Genomic DNA, 22,563 nt, shown 5'->3' with positions numbered 1-22,563 from the left:
CTGTGTGAAAAGTCTCACATAGTCACCCCATAGTCTCACACTTCTGTTTGCCTTCTGAGTATGATGGCCTTGTTTCGAGATTGCTGCTGGAAATTCTGAAAAAAATATATTTTATGAATTATTATTATTATTATTGATTAACTTATTAATCATTAGACTGGTATACTTTATTGGTCTCTATATTGTGTACTTTTCACACATATTTATTTCTCATCTTCTATTTTCTCAGGTTCACGTTCTGTCAGTTCCCCTTCATCCTGTCCACAGTGGTGAAGAAAGCCATCATCCAGAGAGATTCAGAGCAGCAGATGATCAGCATGGCCAGGGTGAGAATTCCCATGCTCTCTCACCATTGCCAAAACTGTCTTAAGATGAAGAAGAAACTAATCTCTATTTGGGTGAACATGTCTTCTAGGCTCAGAAAGTTTTCTGATAACAATCCTAGCATGGGTGGGGCAGCATAATCGGCCATTCCTATGGCTCCCTCCCAAACATATGTGTCCAGACTGTAGGATAAACAGATACGTGGCTAGAGAATCATATCATCATACACCGCAGATAGACAGACATCATTTGTCTAAGAATATGTGCTGCTTGGAAATAAGGCATTAAGTCAGACTTGTGGCCATGTTCTTTTAGAGCTTGTTTCTTTCAGGCCAATATTGACTGATAAATGGATTGGTTTCCGTGTCTATTGCAGCAAACCCTGGTGGACAAGGTCTCTCGCAGGCAGAGGGTGGATATGAGTCTGCTGTTTCTCAACATTAAAGTTAGGCGTCTGCAGCTGGTCAGTGACTCACTGGATGAGGTAATAATACTGCTCAATTCAGATCTGTAAACGTTGACTTGCATCTGTTCCTCAAGATGTTACCAGGAGCTCCTTTGAACCATAGAAAACTGTTGAGCTCTCTAGTCAGTAGGGCTTGGCAATTTTATTTATTAATTCCTTTAGATTAATTCAAATTTGCATTCACATTTTAAGACCGTTTATATAGTTCTTAAATTGAGAAATTATGATTTTTAATAAAAAATATTAGATACATTGGGCTCTATTTTAACAATCTTGGCACAAAGTCTAAAGTGCATGGTGCAAAAGCATTAAAGGACCATGAAACCCCCCCTTTTTTCAGTTCAAGTCTACGTCAGAATAAAAAAAAAATGCTTTGTAATGGGCGTGAAGCTCTGCAGGCAGAGGGAGGAGTGGGTGTGGCCAGCAGAGCAGGGAAAAAGAGTGAACAACTGTTAGTTGGCTCACAAAGTGAGACACAAACCGTGAGGAGACCCTTGATTTTATAGTTTACAAGGTTAAATTGCACAGAAATAAACAGTAAGTAATTTAATGCCCTGCTACATTTGTATTTTCATACCACACATAACCACAGTTTGTTATATCATCATGAAGATAATCGTGTTTATATATAGATATTTACATTAGATGTCACCTGCCCTGTTGTTGTCTATTGTAAGGAATGCATCAATAGAGCTGCCATTTTAGTACAGGGAAGAGCTCCTTTTAAATGAATGCCGGACCAATCTGCAGTGGAGGACTGTGGCTATCCAGAGCCAGACATATACACATATATCTATGATCGGGAGTTTTCCCAGTGGTCAGTATGCAAATTATTTTTTTTTATTATGAATTTTTTTATTTTACATCACTTTTTTATAGTGATGGATCAGTGACCGTGCCACTATTGACGTATGCTCAGGGTCCGTATGCGATATCTAGTGTATATATCGATGGTGTTTATATAAACACTATAAATGTGAAAGACTTTTCCCTCCTCACTCTGCGGGTTTGAATGCAGACACAGTGGATATCAGTGCAGCAGGTCTCTTTCCTGTCTATTTTACCCATTAGCGCTGCTGGTAATCTGGAGGATTTTACACATATGGCGAACTTAGCACGGATATAGGTGATGTGTCTCAATGGCAACAAACTCAACAGATAAAAGACAAAGTCCACCATTCTCCAATTGTTGTACATCTCTCCTGATAAAAAATTCTTGCTGCAAACCAACAGCTTTGCTGTATTGGACCTGACAGAATCGCGGAGCAAGACATGCAACAAACCCCGTGGATCATGGAAACATTGGGTTTCACAGCTTGGCAGGTCAGCCTTGCTTTCGGAAAGCACATGCTCTCATGAATAATTAAGAAGCAGGGTCTTCTCATAGGATAAGAAAACTACGCTATGAATAATAATGAGAAACTGACACGTCATCACTCCACTAGCAGATTCGCACTATATCACTGATTTTGATCCTGCCCCCAAAATTTTTTTAAACCCGGAAGATGAAGTAAGCTGACAAAATCCAGAATTACACAACAATTAAAGCTAACAAGTGCTAATGTTGTCTTAATTGATGCTCAACACACAAATCTGTTAAAATAAAAAAAGTAGGGTGTCCTGAAAATTTAAGGGCATGTCCGAATCCACTTTTGCTGTTTTAAGGACGAAAAAATACAGTTTGCTCTTAATGAGTTATGGGTATGTTTTGAGCATAACATGCAATAAACCAATCAGAGTCTCATCTCCCATTCCCTTTAAGAGTCAGTTGCGTCACGCAATGGTGCATTTGCTATTTACATGGCGGACTTTGTAAGAGGAAAAACTGAACGCTTCACTAGCGAGAAAACAGTTAAACAGAGCATCTGCAGCACGAGGATAAAGAACGAGCCTCCTCCATTTAGCCTCTTTACTTTATTTTTACTCTTTACTTTACTCCTTTACTTTTGTAGATAAGGAAACGGTGTTGTACGCACTCCACTGAAGACATCAATCAGCCTGCATATTTAATTTCATTTGTTAAGCACAAAAATTTGTTTCAAAACTATTTCTAAATTCAGTTCTAATTTCCAGCAAATGAATAAATTATCAAAAATAATGAAGTGTGGTCAAAAAACTATTATATAGTTATATCCAAACACACGTCCTATTCTTATGCCCCATATGGTGATGCATACGTCTTCAAAACCCAACAAGTGGTCAAATCTAAACTTTTTTTTATTAAAAGAAATATAAATATGCATATAAAAAATAAAACTGCTATTAATAAAAACATTATACAAATGCAAATTGTCATGAATAAACTAAAAAAATCCGACATGAAGAAGGCATGGAAATGTTTAAAATGTTACAAAAATTATAATTTAGCACATAAATATAAAAACCACTACGGTTTTTATATTTATGTGCTAAATTATAATTTTTGTAACATTTTAAATCTTACTTTTTTTTCATATGTATAGATATTTGTTTATTAAGCAATGTGTAAGCATTTTAGACCTTTGTTCTGGACTTTAGACCAGGTTTTAGCTGGTCAATGGTGCAGTCTATTTCAGCTCTTCAAAATAGCAATGCACCAACAATGTGCCTTAACACACCTTCTTTGTAGACTGGAACACCCATGAGTCCACAAAGTGCCACAAATGGATTTGCTATTTAAACAACGTGGCGCAAAACGTGAAAATTAGGTTTGCGTTGGTCTGAAAACAGCAACAATCCACGCCAAACACGTCTTGCGCCTTATTGCGCCGGGTGTATGATAGGGCCCATAGTCATTGCACCAATGGCATAATAATTATAGAGCTATTGTCCAACTACATGATGAGCGAAGGAAGTTACTAGAAAAAAGATCTTATATCATAGAGATGGATGGCTCTTCACATTAATGAACAAAACTGACTAGTTACACATAAAAAAATTAAATCAGGAATTGATCAAACTTTAGGAAAAAAATCTAGATTCTTATTATTCGCCATATTGCCCAGCCCTACTAGAATGATGGACTTTTGTATGAGCTGCATTGCTCTGTATAAAGTAGCTATAAAAATCTACAGTTTGTTTTCCTAGGCTGAGAGGATTTTCAGCCAAAAGCATGTACTTCATGTTCTGGAAAGTTCTAAGTCTGGCTAAGACTTAATTTGGAAAAATGGCCCCTCCATAAACGTATTCCTTTTTTTAATAGCTTTCAAGAAAGCGAGCAGACCTGAAGAAAAAACTGAAAGTGACGTTTGTTGGGGAAGCAGGATTGGACATGGGTGGACTCACAAAAGAGTGGTTTCTTCTCCTGATTCGACAGATTTTTCACACAGACTACGGTAAGAGAGTCAGCACTAGTATTAGATATAATTCAGCTGTTATATTCTTCAATCTATGTTTTGCTTTTATTTCCCTAGAAAAATACGTAAGCATATAAAAAAGAGAATTCATTTATTGAGGTAAAAGGTTTAATATCAATGTATAGCTTTTTATGCATACACAATGGTTCATATATGCAAATTTCATCACCAGAATAGTATACGTATTATCCAATTGAGTGACCTTGCATCTCACACATGCACTTTTAATTGTTTTTGTTCCACTTAGTTTGTCCACAGGATGTCAAAGGTGAACTAGGCTGTTGTTTTACAAAGGGTAAAAAAGCAAAGAAGAAATATTAACAATCCCTGAAGACTCAAAAACAATGCAGATCTGTTTTAAATGACTACAAATACATTTTTATCACTTCATCAAATCCAGAGATTAAATTAACCTTTGTGTTTAAGCTCCTGTGTTTGGACAAACTAAATGGAATACAGTTTGAAAGGTTTTTCATTAAACTGAGTGCACACACTAATATATGTATACACTCACCGGCCACTAGTACCGGGTTGGACCCCCTTTTGCCTTCAGATCTACCTTAATCCTTTGTGGCATAGATTCAACAAGGTACTGGAAATATTCCTCAGAGATTTTGGTCCATATTGACATGATAGCATCACGCAGTTGATGCCGATTTGTTGGCTGCACATCTATGATGCGAATCATTCGTTCCACTGAATCCCATAGGTGCTCTATTGGATTGAGATCTGGTGACTGTGGAGGCTATTTTAGTACAGTGAACTCATTGTCATGTTCAAGAAACCCGTCTGAGATGGTTCGCACTTTATGACATGGTGCGTTATACTGCTTGGAAGTAGCCATTAGAAGACAGGTACACTGTGGTCATAAAGGGATGGACATAGTCAGCAACAATACTCAGGTAGGCTGCGGTGTTGACACGATTCTCAATTGGTACTAATGGGCACAAAGTGTGCCAACAAATTATCCTCCACACCATTACACCACCACCACCAGCCTGAACTGTTGATACAAGGCAGGATGGATCCATGCTTTCATGTTGTTGACACCAAATTCTTACCCTACCATCCGAATGTCGCAGCAGAAATCGAGACTCATCAGACCAGGCAACGTTTTTCCAATCTTCTCTTGTCCAATTTTGGTGAGCTTGTGCAAATTGTAGCCCCAGTTTCCTGTTTTTAGCTGACCGGAGTGGCACCCGGTGTGGTCTTCTGCTTCTGTAGCCCATCCGTCTCAAGGTTGAATGTGTTGTGCTTTCAGAGATGCTCTTCTGCATACCTCGGTTGTAATGAGTGGTTATTTGAGTTACTGTTGCCTTTCTAATCACCTCGAACCAGTCTGGCCATTCTTCTCTGACCTCTGGCATCAACAAGGCATTTGCACCTACAGAACTGTCGCTCACTGGATATTTTATCTTTCTTGGACCACTCTCTGTAAAACTCTGTTTTGTTCACGCATTTGATATACCAGTCCATTGAGGTAAAGAAGGAGCTGAGCCAAAAGGCAAAGCGCTTGAGTTACCGGTCAATCTACATTCCTACTTTTATGAGCTTTGGGTCATAACCGAAAGAACAGGATCTCGGATACAAGCAGCTGAAATGAGTTTCCTTCGCAGGGTGGCAGGGCACACCCTTATAGATAGGGTGAGGAGGTGGCACCTTGGAAGAACTTGGAGTAGAGCCACTGATCTTCCACATCAAGAGAAGCCAGATGAAGTGGCTCAGGCATCTGTTTTGGATGCCTCCTGGAAGCCTGCCTAGGAAGGTCTTCCAGGCATGTTCCACCGGGAGAGGGGCTAGGGAAAGACCCAGGAAATGCCTCTGGTTCCCCCATGAGGAGCTGGAGGAGGTGTCTGGGAAGAGGGAAGTCTTGAGTACCCTCCTGAAATTGCTTACCCAGCGACTTGATCTTGAATAAGCAGAAGAAAATGAATGAATAAAAAACTTGTTAAGGTTTTTTAAAAAATACTAAAACTATTTTTAAATGACAATGTTTTTGTTAAATATTAAAACTCAAATATATATTTTGTGTGCAGTTATTTAATTTTGTGTCCTGAATTTGCTCTCCTATTTTATACCAACGCAGCAGCTGCCAATTTGTAATAGTTATTGATTAAATTAAATGATTTCAGGTTTAACAGTACTGAAATATTTTTGCTGTGTTCATCATTTTGCCAAGATGATTTTTTGAACTTTAATGGATTATTAGATAAAAAAACATTTTTAATTTCATCAATTTTCATCAATATCATATAACAATAATTATTATGTGGTAAAAAGTAGTGTAATAGTAGTGGTATGGCTGTGCCATAATCTTTTAATGTTTTCCTAATCTTGTGACTTGTAGGTGACTGCTTACTTTACTGAAGCTTTGCTTTCTGGAAGCTAAAAAATATTTTAACTTAGATCAATATTTTGCATGTGATAAACAGGATAATGTGCATCCAGCAAGTTATTACCTCATAGGACCACTTTAAAATTAAATTTGTGTTTAAAGCATGTGTAAACACATATCTCAATCAGTGGGTATTTCAGGCAAAATAAAGCATCACAACATCTTTTTAAAGGTGAATAGCTTTGAAATTTGCATTTTTTATTTAGTGTTTGACGTAATCTCAACTGAAACATGACGACAGCATGGAACATAAAGTAGCTCCTCCCGTCCCTGCCGGAAGTGTTTTTGATGTGTATATCAGATATGTGAATTTTTCCAGAAAAAAATTCAATAAAGGAAGGGTTTCATCACTTGTTTGTTTTCATAGATGTGTGGTTGCCATATATTGACATAACTGACATGACCACTGACATGATTATTTTGATATATTGCTCAGCCCTAGTTAATACATCACACCTCTCATTTTTAAGGAAATTTAATTGTTATTTTCTGTCTTTGTGTCAATTTGCAGGCATGTTCACGTATGTGAAGGAGTCTCAGTGTTATTGGTTCAGCAGCTGGAAATGTGACAACTACTCTGAATTCCGATTGGTTGGAGCCGTATCCTTTCATTTTCCTGCAGTTTATACAGTATAGGTGGTCACACGTGGGCGTGACGAACTTAAAATAGCATGTAAATATAGAGTCAGCTCTCACTTGGCACACACATCTGAAGTTTATTCATATCCTTCTGTTTTCTGATGGGAAATGTGTTTTCTGCCACCAATCTGTGCTGCGATGCTGAGAAAAAGGAACATATGCTATATTTATGCCATACGGTTTCTAAATGTCAAGTACATAGGGTTATAATGCAATGTGACGCTAATGAAAGATGCTGAGATATAGTTATAGTTGTGAAAGAGTTTTGTAAATAATGTGGTAGGTAAGCGGGCATGTGTCGACATCCGGTCCTTATGGTTCATGTAGGGAAAGACACGGTGGAAGTCAAAGCCTGCCATGTCCTGTTGTTACCCCTCTGGCTCGGCCTTCTTGATACATGTGGCTGCCAGTTCAGTTCACAGCCTCTAAACTCTCTCTGTCTCTGTCTCTGTCTCTGTCTCTCTCTCTCTCTCTCTCTCTCTCTCTCTCTCTCCTGCTGCACAGAACTGCTGTGTCACATCAGTGAAAAATGATGAAATAAAGATTCTTTTGTTTTGTCTTGTTAGGAACAGCCAGGGCTTGGTTTGTGTTGTCTCATTGCTGCAGTCCTCATGGAAACTGTCCCGTCTGTCTGCTCTCTCCCCTCTTTCTCTCTTTCTCTCTCTGGAGCTGAGGACTTTTTTTCCATTGCCCTTGCTTCACATGTGGAAAGCATATGAAGCTGAGTTGTCAGCTACAGCTGAAAGCACTTATGTGCATGGCTCTTCACCTTTTCATTTAAATGTATTGTACACCTGTTGTGTGTTCTTCCATGCATCTCACTGTGCTGGTGTAGTTGTTGTTAGTGAATATTTGGAGATTAGCTGCTATTAGCAAATATCAAAGATGTGTGATTTACGCGCCTCTAGTGGCACCAAACAGAAGTTTCCAAGCCTATCAGCCACTACCTTTCAATAGTAATTGGTTTTAATCTATAATTTTAAGTTCTCATGATCAAAAATGATTCCAAGACTAATTTTCTGAGATTTCAATGCACTTGCAGCAAGGGAACAAAACAGAAGAAACACAAGAGGTTCCATTCTGGTTGCTTAAAGGGCAATCCTTCAAGTTATATACAGGCATACAAACAGGCATACAAACAGATGGCGATGCGTTGTCTTTAATCGTCAGTCTAAACAGTTTGTTTGGTAAAATCCCATTGATTATATAATCAAATCATTGTCAGCTCAATATTCCTGCAACTGGCACATTCCAAACATTCAACTGATTGAAACTACAGTTGAGCATGCGATTATATCAAGAAGCACATACATTTATAACATTAACTTTGGCTTCCTTTAAATATATACATATATAAAAAGAATATAAATAGAATATATGGAAATAAATAAAATTAGTTTATCTAACAAAAGTAACTTTGAATACTTAAGGTGTCACATGATCTATCAGATTTTTTTTGTTTACCAGTTTGGTTCATATTATTTTACATATTATGTTTTTAATTATATATAATTTATATAATTATATAATATATAATTGCAGTTGAAGTCAGAATTATTTGTCCCCCTTTGATTTTTTTTCTTTTTAAAATATTTCCCAAATTATGTTTAATAGAGCAAGGAAACTTTCACAGTATGTCTGATAATATTTTTTCTTCTGGAGAAAGTCTTGCTTGTTTTATATCGGCTAGAATAAAAGCAGTTTTTAATTTTTTAAAAAACATTTTAAGGTCAAAATTATTAGCCCCTTTAAGCTATATATTTTTCAATAGTCTACAGAACAAACCATCATTATACAATGACTTGCCTAATTACCCTAACTTGCCTAGTTAACCTAATTAACATAGTTAAGCTTTAAATGTCACTTTAAGCTGTTTAGAAATGTTTTGAAAAATATCTAGTCAATTATTTACTGTCATCATGGCAAAGATAAAATAAATAAATTATTAGAAATAAGTTATTAAAACTATTATGTTTAGAAATGTGTTGAAAAAAATCTCTCAGTTTAACAGAAATCGGGAAAAAAAAAATAAACGGGGCTAATAATTCAGGGGGATTAATAATTTTGACTTCAACTGTATATATAATTTTTATAATTGTATAAAATATAATTATATATAATAAATACAGTGACATTATTATTATTATTATTATTATTATTATTATTATTATTATTATTATTATTAAAATCTGACTGATTTGTATTTTGGTTGTTGACATAATGAAAAAAACATAATAATACTAATAATATAATTAATAATTTAATATAATAATTTTACTAGCTATTTTGCTAAATATTCATAATTAGCTTAAAGTGCAATTTAGAGTCTTAACTTGATTAAGTAGTTTAACTATTGAATTTAAATAGATTCGGCAAGTCATAGGACAACAGTAGTATGTTCTGTAGCCAGTCACAAAAATAATTTCTCGAGGAGGCTAATAATAATGACTTTAAACACTATTTTATTTTTTCAAATTTTTATTATTCCATCTAAAATCACTTATGAAATATTTGGAAAGGAATTAATAGTTCAGGACAGCTAATATTTTTGCCTTCAACTGTATACTGTATATAATACATATACTATACATTTATTTATTTAGGCATATTTGATTTGTTCTTATAAAAAGTCAATACAGTGGTTATGATGAAAACTCACTTGATCTTGCTGTAAATCTTGAGACATGATGTCATGGTATTGCCATCATACAAACCTGCTGCCTGTTAAATCATGGATCGCCAAGAAGTGAGGAAGCTTCCTTTATTTTCAGATGCAGTTCAACTGAAGATTAGAGGTGTAGGTCAGACCTGTGAATCTCTCTAGCTGTGCACACTTAACCCTTTCTGTCAGCTTATGGGATTGGCTGTGTACAACAGCATCACACTGGACATCCGTTTTCCCCCCTGTGTCTACAAGAAGCTGCTGACCCCGCCCATTGTGCCGTGTGACCTCGACACCCCCGTTGGCATGGCGACCCTCACCCTGGACGACCTCCAGCAGATTATGCCTGTATGTATACACAAGCTGTGACACACGCACCACATGGAATAATACTCAATTCAGCCAAGCCTTAATGAACAAACACTTTTCATTTTCAAAACCACCAACTGTCACTGTTTAGTGCAACACATTTCTCTTATCCAATATAAAGTAATGATATTACTCTAAATGTATTGCACTCCTGTTGTGTGTTCTTCTATATATCCACTGCTGGTGTAGGTATTGTTAGCAAAATATTAGTTAATATTAGTTATTATTTAATAATATTAAACAAAACATAAATTTTTGTTAGCTGTTTGGACAGAACTGTCTGTATGTAGTGTGTCCACTGTCATACTGGAGTGATATAAACCCATGTTTCTTTTTTTTTATTTTCTAACGTTAAATTAGGATCCAAATCCCAGTGATTTTGAGGCCCACCGCAACGTGACGTAGGAGTGTGGTTTTCCCCGCCCACTGAATTGATAGACAGACTCCATGTCACTATAATAACATGTAAACACATGTCCACACAACGTTTTTTGCAAAGAAACTGGGATTAAAATATTTGTTTTATAAGTTTAAAACGTTTTTTAAACAGAGCATGTTTGTAATAAAGACAGTAAAATCACTAATTATTAACCGCTGTAATCACCACGGCCCCATGGTGCCAGTAAACGCTAATATGTGTGTGTGTGTGTGTGTGTGTGTGTTTGTGTGGGACTCATCATTTCAGAAAGGCTTGAATAAACTCCATCACAAATACATAAAATAAACTTACTTAATATGTTTGACTAATGAGCTGTATTTCAGCTATATCCAAGTCTGTCTCTGTCACTGTGCTGTTTATCTGATGTAACACATGATGAGAAGCAACACGCACATGGGGGGCGGTGAGTGGGGAAAAGCAGGTCATTTGGATTTAAAGCCACAGGCTACAAAAACAGCTACAGTATACTCAAACTTCAAAATGGGCAAATTCTGGACACTTTAATTTATCTGATGGGTATTTTGAGCTGAAACTTTACAGACACATTCTGGAGACACCAAAGGCTTATTTTACATCTTGTAAAAGGAGTAAAATAGGTGCCCTTTAAAGAACACTTCATTTTCAGTTGGTTTTCCATATCGCAATTCTGTTTTATGACACTGGTTGTGCAGACATTGCACAATTTAGCCTAAATGACAAAATTCTTACACCTTTTCCAAAAGGGCAAATCTAAGCACTTTTCAAGCACTTTCCAGATGCGTTTTCAACATTTTTCATCACTTTAAATGTGTTAATTACATATTTACATAAATATACTTAACTGACATTATATGAGATGTTATTAGGGATGCTTAAGGAAAGCGTATGATGGCATGCTTGCCCCAATTACAATATTTAATTACTGTCATTTATTCTCTTAAATTTGTTTGCATCTTGAATGTGTCCTTTTTCATCTTTAATTTAAATTCATTCTCATTTTAAAGAGCACAGATTTTTTTAAAAGTAAATAGACAATTTTTGCAATTATTTTATTTATATTCAAATAATTAATTATTATTAGTGGCTCCCTCAGTCTAAATACATGTGCTATAGGTTAACTGAATAAACTAAATTGACCGTAGTGTATGTGTGTAAATGTAAGAGTGTATGACTGTTTCCCAGTACTGGGTTGCAGCTGGAAGGGAACTCGCTGCGTAAAACATGCTGGATAAATTGGCGGTTCATTCTGCTGTGGCGACCCCTGAAAAATAAAGGCACTAAGCTGAAGGAAAATGAATGAGTTAATTATTATTGCCTATTTAGTACGATAAGTTATTATGAAAGTAACACAGTTACATTTTCAAGTAGTTTTAAGCACTTTACCCAAAATCTTAGCATTCTTTTCAAACCTTGAAAGCAGGTTTAAATTCAAGTTTTTTTTTTTGGATTTCCAGCACCTGTAAACTATGTTATATACACTTAGCACTTAAAATATGCACTCTATACTCAACACAACTCATCAAATCTTGATGAACACATGCTTGTCAATTATGAGAACCACCAGCTGTCACATTATTATCAAATATAATAATAATTCCGACAGCATGTTCTGTTTAGGATGTGTTGCTCATTATACGGTGAAACTGAGCTCATTCGGCCATATATAAACAGTGTCGGTGGCTGGCAGAATAGCACTGAGTCACTGGATTCAGAAATAGCTCTTGCATTATCGGTTACACTTGCAGGCCATCTTAGGCTCACTCACTCCTGCTGTCTAGTCTGCTGGATGTCTTTAATAAGCCTCAGATGGCGCATTGTTCTGATGACAGTAGTGTGGTGTTCTGTTGGCTTTCAGCTCTGCTGATAAAGTCATGCCTGTTTTGTGAATCTCTCGGCAGCCTTTGAAGTATCATGTTTTTCTTTTGAACTTTTTAACTCTTAAAACGCTAGTTCCTCTTGCTTCAAATATAACAAAATATCAAGAAAAAAATGCTTCATTGCTGGTATCTATTACTGCTAATGATAAAACAATCTATAAAAACTTGCTAACTCAATAAATAAATAGACAAACTTGTAAAGTATTGGCAGATAATTACCCGGTTGTTGTACCATAATTTACATGACCAACCCAAAAACCCAGAAAAAAATGTCCTTATATTGAACTAATTTAATTTTATTCTGCTCAGATCAAGGTCTAGGATAATTATTTAATTTAATTTAATTCGTTATAAGACAATTCCACAACAACATCAACTTTCAATCATGATCGATTTATGTAAAAAATATACTCATGTGATATTTTTGTGTACTAAGACAAAACAAACTATCAAACCACTGTCTAAATGGGGAAAAGCTGGTGTTCAAAAATCAAGATTTCCATAAACACTTAATTTTTTTTTCTTCATTATAATCATTTGTTTCATTATAATCACAAATTGTTTTCAGTGTCAATCAGTATATTATGATTTATTAAGAACAATATGACACTGAACACTTCTCATTCAGAAAAGAATCTCACTGAAAAGAAATTACACTTTGAAATACAGTTGAAGTCAAAATTATTAGCCCCCCTGAATTAGCCCTGTTTATTTTTTTCCCCAATTTCTGATTTTCTTCTGATTTTTTCAATACATTTCTAAAAAAAACTAATTTCTAATAACTAATTTATTTTATCTTTGTCATGATGACAGTAAATAATTTGACTAGATATTTTTTAAGACACTTCTATACAATATAACTATATATAACTAGGTAACTATATATAACTAGGTTAATTAGGTGAACTAGGCAGGTTAGGGTAATTGGGCAAGTTATTGTAAACGATAGTTTGTTTTGTAGACTATCAAAAAATATATAGCTTTAAGGGGCTAATAATTTTGTCCCTAAAATGGTTTTCAAAAGATTATAAACTGCTTTTATTCTATAAATAAAACAAATAAGACTTTCTTCGGAGGAAAAAATGAAAAATGTTCTTGCTCTGTTAAACATCATTATTAAATATTTAAAAGAGAAAAAAAATTCAAAGGGGGGGCTAATAATTTTGACTTCAACTGTTCACACATAAATGTATTCATAATAATGTAATTAATAAATGTAAATAATATTTTATGATGTTGCTGTTTTTACTGTATGTAATACATCTTGAATAATACATAGAGACTTTACCTTTTGAAAAGTAGTGGTGTTCACTTATTTACCCAACTTAATTTAAATATGTGTTAAAAAAACACTGTAAAAACTCATTCGTATGATCATTTGTGTTTTTTTGAGTCCTTATCCAGTAAATGAATAGTTCGCCCAAAAATGAAACTTTACTCAACCTTCACTTATAACAAAGCTCTTTAATTACAGTTTTTTGTTGTTGAACACAAAAGAAGTTATTTTGAAGAATGGTGGAAACCGTTAACCATTGACTTCCATAGCATTTATTTTTCTTTTTTATAAAAGTTGGTTATAGGCTTCTTACATTCTTCAAACAAAAAAGCACCTCATAAATGTTTGTAATCACTTGAGCGTGAGTAAATAGGGAGTACATTTTCATGTTTAGGTGAGCAATCGCTTTAAGATTCAGCCAGTGCTTCTAATAACGTGTCCAGCAGAGGGCGCCCAATATCATCTCTTTTACACCAACTCTTGGCATATGTATGCTGAAATGTAATATACAATAGCTTGATTGTATTTTGAAAAACAAGTTAAGCTGTGCTTTCATATTGATTTTCCTTCACTATCCAGTTATTGCAAAGTCAGATTTAAATGAGCCAGATGTTCTGTTTTAACAGTCTCTGGCTTCCTCCAAACTTACATAACTGCCTACAGGCGTTGTTTGCTTCTTTGCTTCCTTCAAACTTTTTCCGAAGGTAATGTGGACGTGGAGCCTCTAAATCTACTCTGTTAAAAAGCTATATTTTTATGTTTATCGAGCAATAGAAACATTTCATCTGCTTGTATTTTATTAGCCACATACACATTTAAACAAGAAACAATGTTAAATTTTTTTAATTGCACTTTTGTTATTTGTACTGAAAAGTGTCTTTTGCACTGAAATGCTAAAAAAGTTTATTCTGCATGCATTTCAGGATCTTGCTCATGGCCTTGGGGAACTGCTCAGCTATGAAGGAAATGTTGAAGAGGACTTCTATACCACCTTTCAGGTGATTGCCCTCTAAACATGGCCTGCACAATCAGGATGTTTGCGCTCTTTTCTTTCAGTCCATCATATCTCATAGATAAGTCTGTTTGTATAATTGAACGAGACAACAATATCTGCAAATAAGCAGAGGTCATTTCTATGCAATTCCTTTTTTTTCCTTCAGGTTTTTCAAGAAGAACTTGGAGTGGTCAAAGCCTATAATCTGAAACCAGGGGGGGACAAGATCCCTGTAACCAATCTAAACAGAAAAGGTTTGGACTATCTTTAGTAGTCTCCATTTTGTAGTTATGTACATGACTGCATCATTGGGTGCCAGTTTATATAGGTGGCTTTAACTAAGGTGTACTTACACTGAAACTGATAAATTGTAACAATACACTTATTGTGTAAGTACCTGTTTTACATTGTGATTATAGTTGAAGTCAGAATTATTAGCCACCCTTTGAATTTTTTTTCTTTTTCAAATAATTCCCAAATGACGTTTAACAGAGCAAAGAAATTTTCACAGTATGTCTGATAATATGTTTGCTTCTGGAGAAAGTCTTATTTGTTTTATTTCGGCTAGAATAAAAGAAGTTTTTATTTTTTTAAAGACCATTTTAAGGTCAAAATTATTAGCCTCTTTGAGCTATATTTTTTTCGATAGTCTACAGAAAAAAACATCTTTATACAATAACTTGTATACAGTAGTTAAGCCTTTAAATGTTACTTTAAGCTGTATAGAAGTGTCTTGAAAAATATCTAGTCAAATATTATTTACTGTCATCATGGTAAAGATAAATTAAATCAGGTATTAGAAATGAGTTATTAAACGATTATGTTTAGAAATGTGTTTTTGATCTTGCCAATATACTTAACTTTTTGGGTTAATGTTAAAGCTTTTATTGCTCATAATATTTAAAAATAATTTTCCTTATCCTTATTTCCTTCCTTGATTTTGGGTTATTATTTAAGAGATGCTGGTTTTGTTATAAACTAAATTTTTTTATTATGTAAATTTCATATACATAAATACAAGTTTGCCAAAAGCAAACCTCTCTTCATGGTGCTAGAAAAAGAGATTCAAATGTCTAAAAATAGAAAAGCAATTAAAATAGTTAATATATGCTCCTACTTTAACATTTTTTGCTTAAAAATGTTTGTATATATGCATTTTCTGTAGTAAAAGTGCATTTAATAACTTTTGTTAATACCTAAAATTGGAAAAATGTGTGTAATATATTCATATGTAATTTGATAATTATGTACCCTCTCCTTTGTGTGTTTTTTTTTTTTTCTCATTTGTTTCATTCTTGTTAAGAAATGTAAAATGGTTTTGTTGTATAAGAAAACTGTACAAGCTGATTCTTGTTAATAAAAAAAGGGTTTAGAAATGTGTTGAAAAAATCTTCTCTCTGTTGAACAGAACACTGGGAAAAAAATAAACAGGGATAATAGTTCTGACTTTAACTGTATATTACTTACAAGTACCTGCATGTAATTGCATCTGTAATTACATATGAAATTTCACCGTTGACAATTCTTTACACCTTAAACCTACCCAATCACCAATTCTGTCCCTAACCCTAACCGAATACCCCCTCAAGAGGGATCTGCAATACATTATGAACACAGTACACTGCAAAAATGCTTTTTCTTACTTAGATTTTATTTCTTACTTAGACTTCTTACTTAAATAAACCCATTGTCTTGTTTTAAGAAATAATATCAAAATAAAGTGATTCTTTCCTTAAAACTAGCAAAATAATCTGAAATTGAGGTCAACAAAATAATATTATGTCAAAAGAAACCTGTAGAATTATTTGGCTTGTTTTAAGGAAAAGCTCACTTGTCTAGAAAATGCTTATTGATTTATGATTTTTTTGATATTTGTCTAGAAACAAGACAAAAGAAAAGTATTTTTGCAGTGTAAGTACATTGTATTTATTTTTTGATGCAAGTACATACTAGTTAAGGTCAGCTAATATAAAGTGGGAACCATCATGGTCTTATTTTCACTACTAACAGATTGATCTGTTTGTCCTCGCACAGAATATGTCCAGCTCTACATTGATTTCCTGCTGAATAAGTCTATCTACAGGCAGTTTGCTGCTTTCTATAATGGTTTTCACAGCGTTTGTGCTTCAAATGCCCTAATGGTGAGTTTGTTATAGAGTTTTTTAATGCATGATCATGAAAATTATAAGGAAAAACTTGCAAGCAAGTAGAAGCCAACAATCACCTTGACATTTGACTGCAGCTAGTCATTTTTAACTGCTAGTTTTGTTGTGAGGCACCGCAAACTCTGGAATATTCTACAAATGGTTCTCAGGCAGAGGGAGTTTCAGGGGTAGGAGTGTGTGTGTGTGACTGTGTGTGAAGGCTGCATCTGTGTATGGGCTGTCCCTTCCCCCTCTTTTGGAAGGGTGCCCTGTAACTGGGGCTGCTTTGTTTGTTCAATCTCCATACCGTATTCAGGCTCTTCTGCTACTGGCTGGAGGAGACCTCAGCATTCAAGGTCATATAGAATGAATACATAGAGACCACCAGAAAATGTACAAGTTTCTTGCCCTGCTTAGCATGTCAATTGGAACGCGAACAAAGATGCAACTTCTTGGAGACTGTGAACAGCTCATGAATGTCACTTAATATGTTTTCTTCCACTTGCTTAAGCCAAACCAATGCTGACTCAGGGAGCTTGCTAGTTTATGAGAACATTTTTGTGTGTATTTTTTTTCATTAATGACTTACACCTATAACAATAGCAATGATTACACAAAACAAAATGATACAGCAATTAAAAAGAAATTCCTTTGAGTATAATTTTAAATAATAATTATAGATAAAATATTATAATTATATTGTTAATAATAATATTAATAACTTCCATTATTGGTTTAAATAAATATTGTTATATTTTAATACTGCATTTTTACAGACTAATTTAATAATAATATTAATCGGGGTGTCCTAAAACTATTAAAAGTTGACAAATCAATGTAGAAGAATTTAGGACCCTTAAATAGTATTAAAAAGTCTTAAATGCTATTTTGCAAGGTATTATATTTTATAACATTTTTGATTATGCAATGTATGGTTGTATGTTAAAGTTTGCCTGAATTAAATCTGCAAATATCAGGATGCTGTGTAGTTTATGAAATCAATGAAATCATGCTAGATTTGACATCATGCTGCTTTGTTTACTGCAGTAACCAATGCCACACTATTATTTCTGCAGTTCTATAGGCGCCAACCTGCTGAATTAGCTAGATTTAATAGATTTTTATTCAGTATATGAATAATGTTTTAGTTTTGAATTGATTTCTTATATTAATATTAAGTAAATATACTGTAAGTTAAAATCTCACCAGTGTTTCCGAATGAACCTAAAGTGGTTATAGGGTCTTAAAATGTATGCAAAAAGTCTTAAAAAAGGTCTTAAAAGCTATTGAATTATACTCTCTGATTACTGTATGTACTTTGTTAATAAACTTTATATATAGTAAACTATTATGTAAAACAGTGGTTCTCAAACCTTTAAACCAGCGACCCCCAATGTAAGATCGTCAAGAACTCGCGACCCCCCCACTACCAAAGCATATACAAACAATAAAAATAACCTTTTTTAAGCTGTTCACAATCTTTTAACTATATTTACTATACATTACAGGGCTCGAAATTAACATTTTTGCTTGGTAGTACTGGTGCTCCTAACTTTAAAAATTTAGGCGCACCAGTCAAAATTTAGTGGCACCCACCAATTATTGCACTGTTACTACAAGTTTTATAAACAGATTTATTGCATTTGAAAATCAACACTAATCAAAACTAACAAGCAAAAAAATATACATGTATGCGTGAGGAAAATATGTCTCAATGAAATCCCGTTATCACAAGAAAATACATGTTTATAACATAATTGAGTGACCAAAAGATACACGGACGGACCGCTCACCGGCCCTGCAGGCACTGCTTTACATGAATTTATCAATGAATCTGTTAACGATAACTGTGCTGTGTTCTCACGGGTGGTGTCTGATATTGCACAGATGCTTTTGACATATACCTTATTATTTGCATACGTCATTTTAATAGCAATACTAGTCTTTTCATGAGCTGCACTATTAGTTTAATCTTAGTCGGTGCATACCCTTTTGCGATGGTGTACGTGGTGTTAAATTTTACATATAGCTGCCACTTGTACGGCTGACAGCATCTGGCGATTAAATGAAGGATTAAACAGAAACTATCGTGCTTAAAATGTGTAGATGTGGCAAACAATTACCTGAAAATTCCATCCCACAGACTTTACAGTGAATGCTATAGTTATTTTCATAACGGACTTGAAGCCAATTGAAGTCTTTTATCCACTCTTCGAAAAATGTAGATGGTGGATTAACATTCACCACATGATCAGTAATCAGATGTGCCATTATTTGTAGCTTTAGGTGTTTCTAAGACAAAATCTGTCAGTGTTGTTTTCATTCTCATCTTCAGCGCTTTACATTTTTGCGGTTGTAGCTCCTGTCATCTGAAGACAAGAGGCGTTGACTGAGTGATTGACAGCTGATTTTAGCCAATCCATTCATGTTCAGTTCTTAGAGCAGTGGGCCAATAAGAAGAGCGCAAAGGCGGGGCAAGCGTTGCGGGCTTTGTTTACTGTGGCAAGTTGACATGACAAGTTTTAAACTGTTCCTGAGCGCTGCGTTTCAAGTACAAAGATGCATTCTGCCTGAATATGTCCTAAATACTTTATGAGTAAATCAGTAATATCTTTTTAAAAATCTGAAAATATTAGCTTTCACTTGTAATACTGAAAAATCTTTATTATAATCTCTGAAAATTACGCAATTTTCAAATCACCCCTTGAAATTATTCTGCGACCCCCGTAGGGGTCGCGACCCCCAGTTTGAGAACCACTGATGTACACAATGTAATAAAATTATAATTTTAATTCATAACAATAATTATAATGAAAGAAGAATAGTTACTATTTATCAATTCATTCATTCATTAGTGACTGTTACACCTATAATATTAGCAATGATTGCACAAAACAATATGATATAGCAGTTAAACAGTAATCCTATAAATAAAATATTAAATAATAATTATAGATAAAATATTATAATTATATTGTTAATAATAATATTGATAACTTTCATCATTTTTATTCAGTGGTTTTATAATTATTGGTTTATATAAATATTGTTATATTTTAATACTGCATTTTTACTGACTAATTTAATAATAATAATAATAATTACTTATAAATAAGTTACTGTTTAACAATGTAATAAAATTAGAATTTTTTTATTAATAAGAATAATTATAATGAAAGAAGAATACTTACTATTTATTTATTCATTCATTCATTTTCTTTTGACTTAGTCACTATTTCAGAGGTCGCCACAGCAGAATAAACCACCAACTATTGCTTGTTTTACGCAGTGGATGCCCTTCTGGCTGCAATCCAGCACTAGAAAACACCTATACATGTTCGCACACACTCAAACACTACAGCCAATTTTGTTTACCCAATTCACTTATAACGCGTGTCTTTCGACTGTGGGGGAAACTAGAGCACCCGGCGGAAACCCACGTGAACATGGGGAAAACATGCAAACTCCACACAGAAATGCCAACTGGTCCAGTTGGGACTCGAACCAGTGACCTTCTTGCTGTGAGGCGACAGTGCTAACCACTGAGCCACTGTGCCACCCTAGTTACTATTTAGTAATGAAGTACTAGGCCTGTCACGATATCTATCTGTTGTAGTACAATAAAATTTATTGTGATAAACGATATTATTTTAATTTTAAGACCAATATAATAGCATCCTAATGCAAACACACTCTTCCAAAGAACACACAGGGCCCTATCATACACCTGGTGCAATGCGCGACGCAATTGTTATTTGCTAGTTTCAGCTTGGCGCAAGAGCTGTTTTGACGTTTTGCAGCACGCTGTTTAAATATCAAATGCACTTGCGCTCATATGTGCGCCCATAGGCGTTCTGGTCTAAAAAAGGAGGCGTGTTGAGGCGCATTGCTGGCACCTTGCTATTTTGAGGAACATAAATAGACTGTTCAATAGATCAGATCAAAGCTGGTCTAAAGTCCAGCTCAGAGCGCGTTATTTGTGTGCCTCGCTTAAACATTGCGTAATACAAACAGGGTGTCCAGCAATACGCTAATGTCTTTACAAATGAAAAAGAATTAAAGGATTAAAGCATCCATGCCTTCTTCATCTCGGGGGGCTTTTTTTAGTTTATTCATAACAATTTGCTTTTGTATAATGTTGTTATTATTAGTATTATTATTTATTATATGCATATTTATATTTGTTTTATTAAAAACAAGCTTAGATTTGCCCACCAGTCAGGTTTCAGACCATATAGGGCACAGAATGTGTATTTGAATATAATTTTTTGACCACACCTCGTTATTATTGTACATTTATTCGTTTGCTGGAAATTAGAACTGAATTTAGAAATAGGTTTGAAACAAATCTTTGCGTTTAATAAACAAAATTAATTATGTATAGGCTAATAGATGTTTGTGCGTACAACACGTTTCCCTATCCACGAGAGTGAAAGTGAAAGTAAATAACGAGGAGGCACATCTCTCATTCTAGCCTGCAGATGCTCTGTTTAACTGTTTTATCGCTAGTGAAGCGTTCAGTTTTTACACTTACAAAGTCCGCTATGTAAATAGCAAATGCACCATGGCGCGACCATAGACTGTAAAATATATGGACGGAGCATCCGTGACGTCACCCATAGGTTTCTGAACACTGCAAAAGAAGCTACAAGTAGGCGCGGCCAACCGTCGCCATTTTGTTCGCGCGTCATCGCACCCACGGCGGGATACCAAACAAGGGCAAAGAGGCGGAGAGTGGACGGAGCTACAGATGCCTGCTGGCACTTTGCTTAGACCTAGGAGACAGATTTTACTTTGGGAGAAACGCTTGATACTTTATTACCTGCGACTCGTTTGTGTTCTGACCACATGTGCTTGGCTGTACACTATATCAATAAAGTGTTTAGACTTTTAAAAACACTGTAGTAATACAGTGAGCCACTAAACATTGTTCTTATGATGTTTTTCTACAGGAGGAAAACGCGAATTACTTCCAAACACTTCAGATATTGTGTGTGTTAGTAAATGCAAGACTATTGATGAACTCCAGCATAACACTGTATGACAACACTTCAGATGACTGTTCTAGAGCCTACAGCTAAACAATCTGTCACATTCTGGAGTGCTTTACGGGTCTAAAGAAAAATATTAATGATAAATGATCTTAAATAAAACAAATACATTTATAGAGATGGTATACAAGTATATAACTTTACTCACATGGGAAACGAGGCCACGTGAATGGTTTGTGAGCACAATTAAGTGGACACAGCATCTCATATCATCTGATAATTGTAAGAAATAAGTCCAAAAGGCAGCTGACTGTGTAAAGCCACCTAGAACAACACAAAAATACGAGATCAGTGGCTAATCTGCTGGATTTAGATGAGGTGAAGTGACGGCGACCAGCGAGACCTAGCTGTCACTCAAGTGGCCACGCCCTTAATTATGCAAACTTAATATAACCTAAAATAAAGGAAATGGATGAGTTATAAAAAAATTCACCCCCCTCACAGTTGTCATGGAGGGTAATAATAGCTATACGAACCAAAATCGTTCTTTGTACCAGGCTGTAAACACCTTTTTTTCTGTTGTAAAGTTGGCCATTCTAACAGTGGGCTCAATTGCAACTTGCTCTATTATGGAGCCAGGACTAGCGGAATTTTGATGAATTGCAGTTTCAGT

The 22,563-nt window shown here is 34.8% G+C and overlaps 1 protein-coding gene across 2 annotated transcripts in view; it reads left to right on the top strand.

Moving 5' to 3' along the window:
- hectd2 (HECT domain containing 2) overlaps positions 1-22,563 on the top strand; it is a 44,409-nt gene that overhangs the window by 13,470 nt on the left and 8,376 nt on the right. For both annotated transcript variants that reach the window (XM_056469553.1, XM_056469552.1), the window contains exons 11-18: positions 230-326; positions 701-808; positions 3,972-4,104; positions 7,032-7,120; positions 10,011-10,169; positions 14,685-14,759; positions 14,922-15,009; positions 16,790-16,896. In XM_056469553.1, the coding sequence (XP_056325528.1) occupies positions 230-326; positions 701-808; positions 3,972-4,104; positions 7,032-7,120; positions 10,011-10,169; positions 14,685-14,759; positions 14,922-15,009; positions 16,790-16,896 (856 nt within the window). The remainder of the gene's footprint in view (positions 1-229; positions 327-700; positions 809-3,971; positions 4,105-7,031; positions 7,121-10,010; positions 10,170-14,684; positions 14,760-14,921; positions 15,010-16,789; positions 16,897-22,563) is intronic.

Source organism: Danio aesculapii, chromosome 12 (assembly GCF_903798145.1).
Source record: "Danio aesculapii chromosome 12, fDanAes4.1, whole genome shotgun sequence".
NCBI lineage: Eukaryota > Metazoa > Chordata > Actinopteri > Cypriniformes > Danionidae > Danio > Danio aesculapii.
This window is presented reverse-complemented; position numbering and strand designations above follow the sequence as displayed.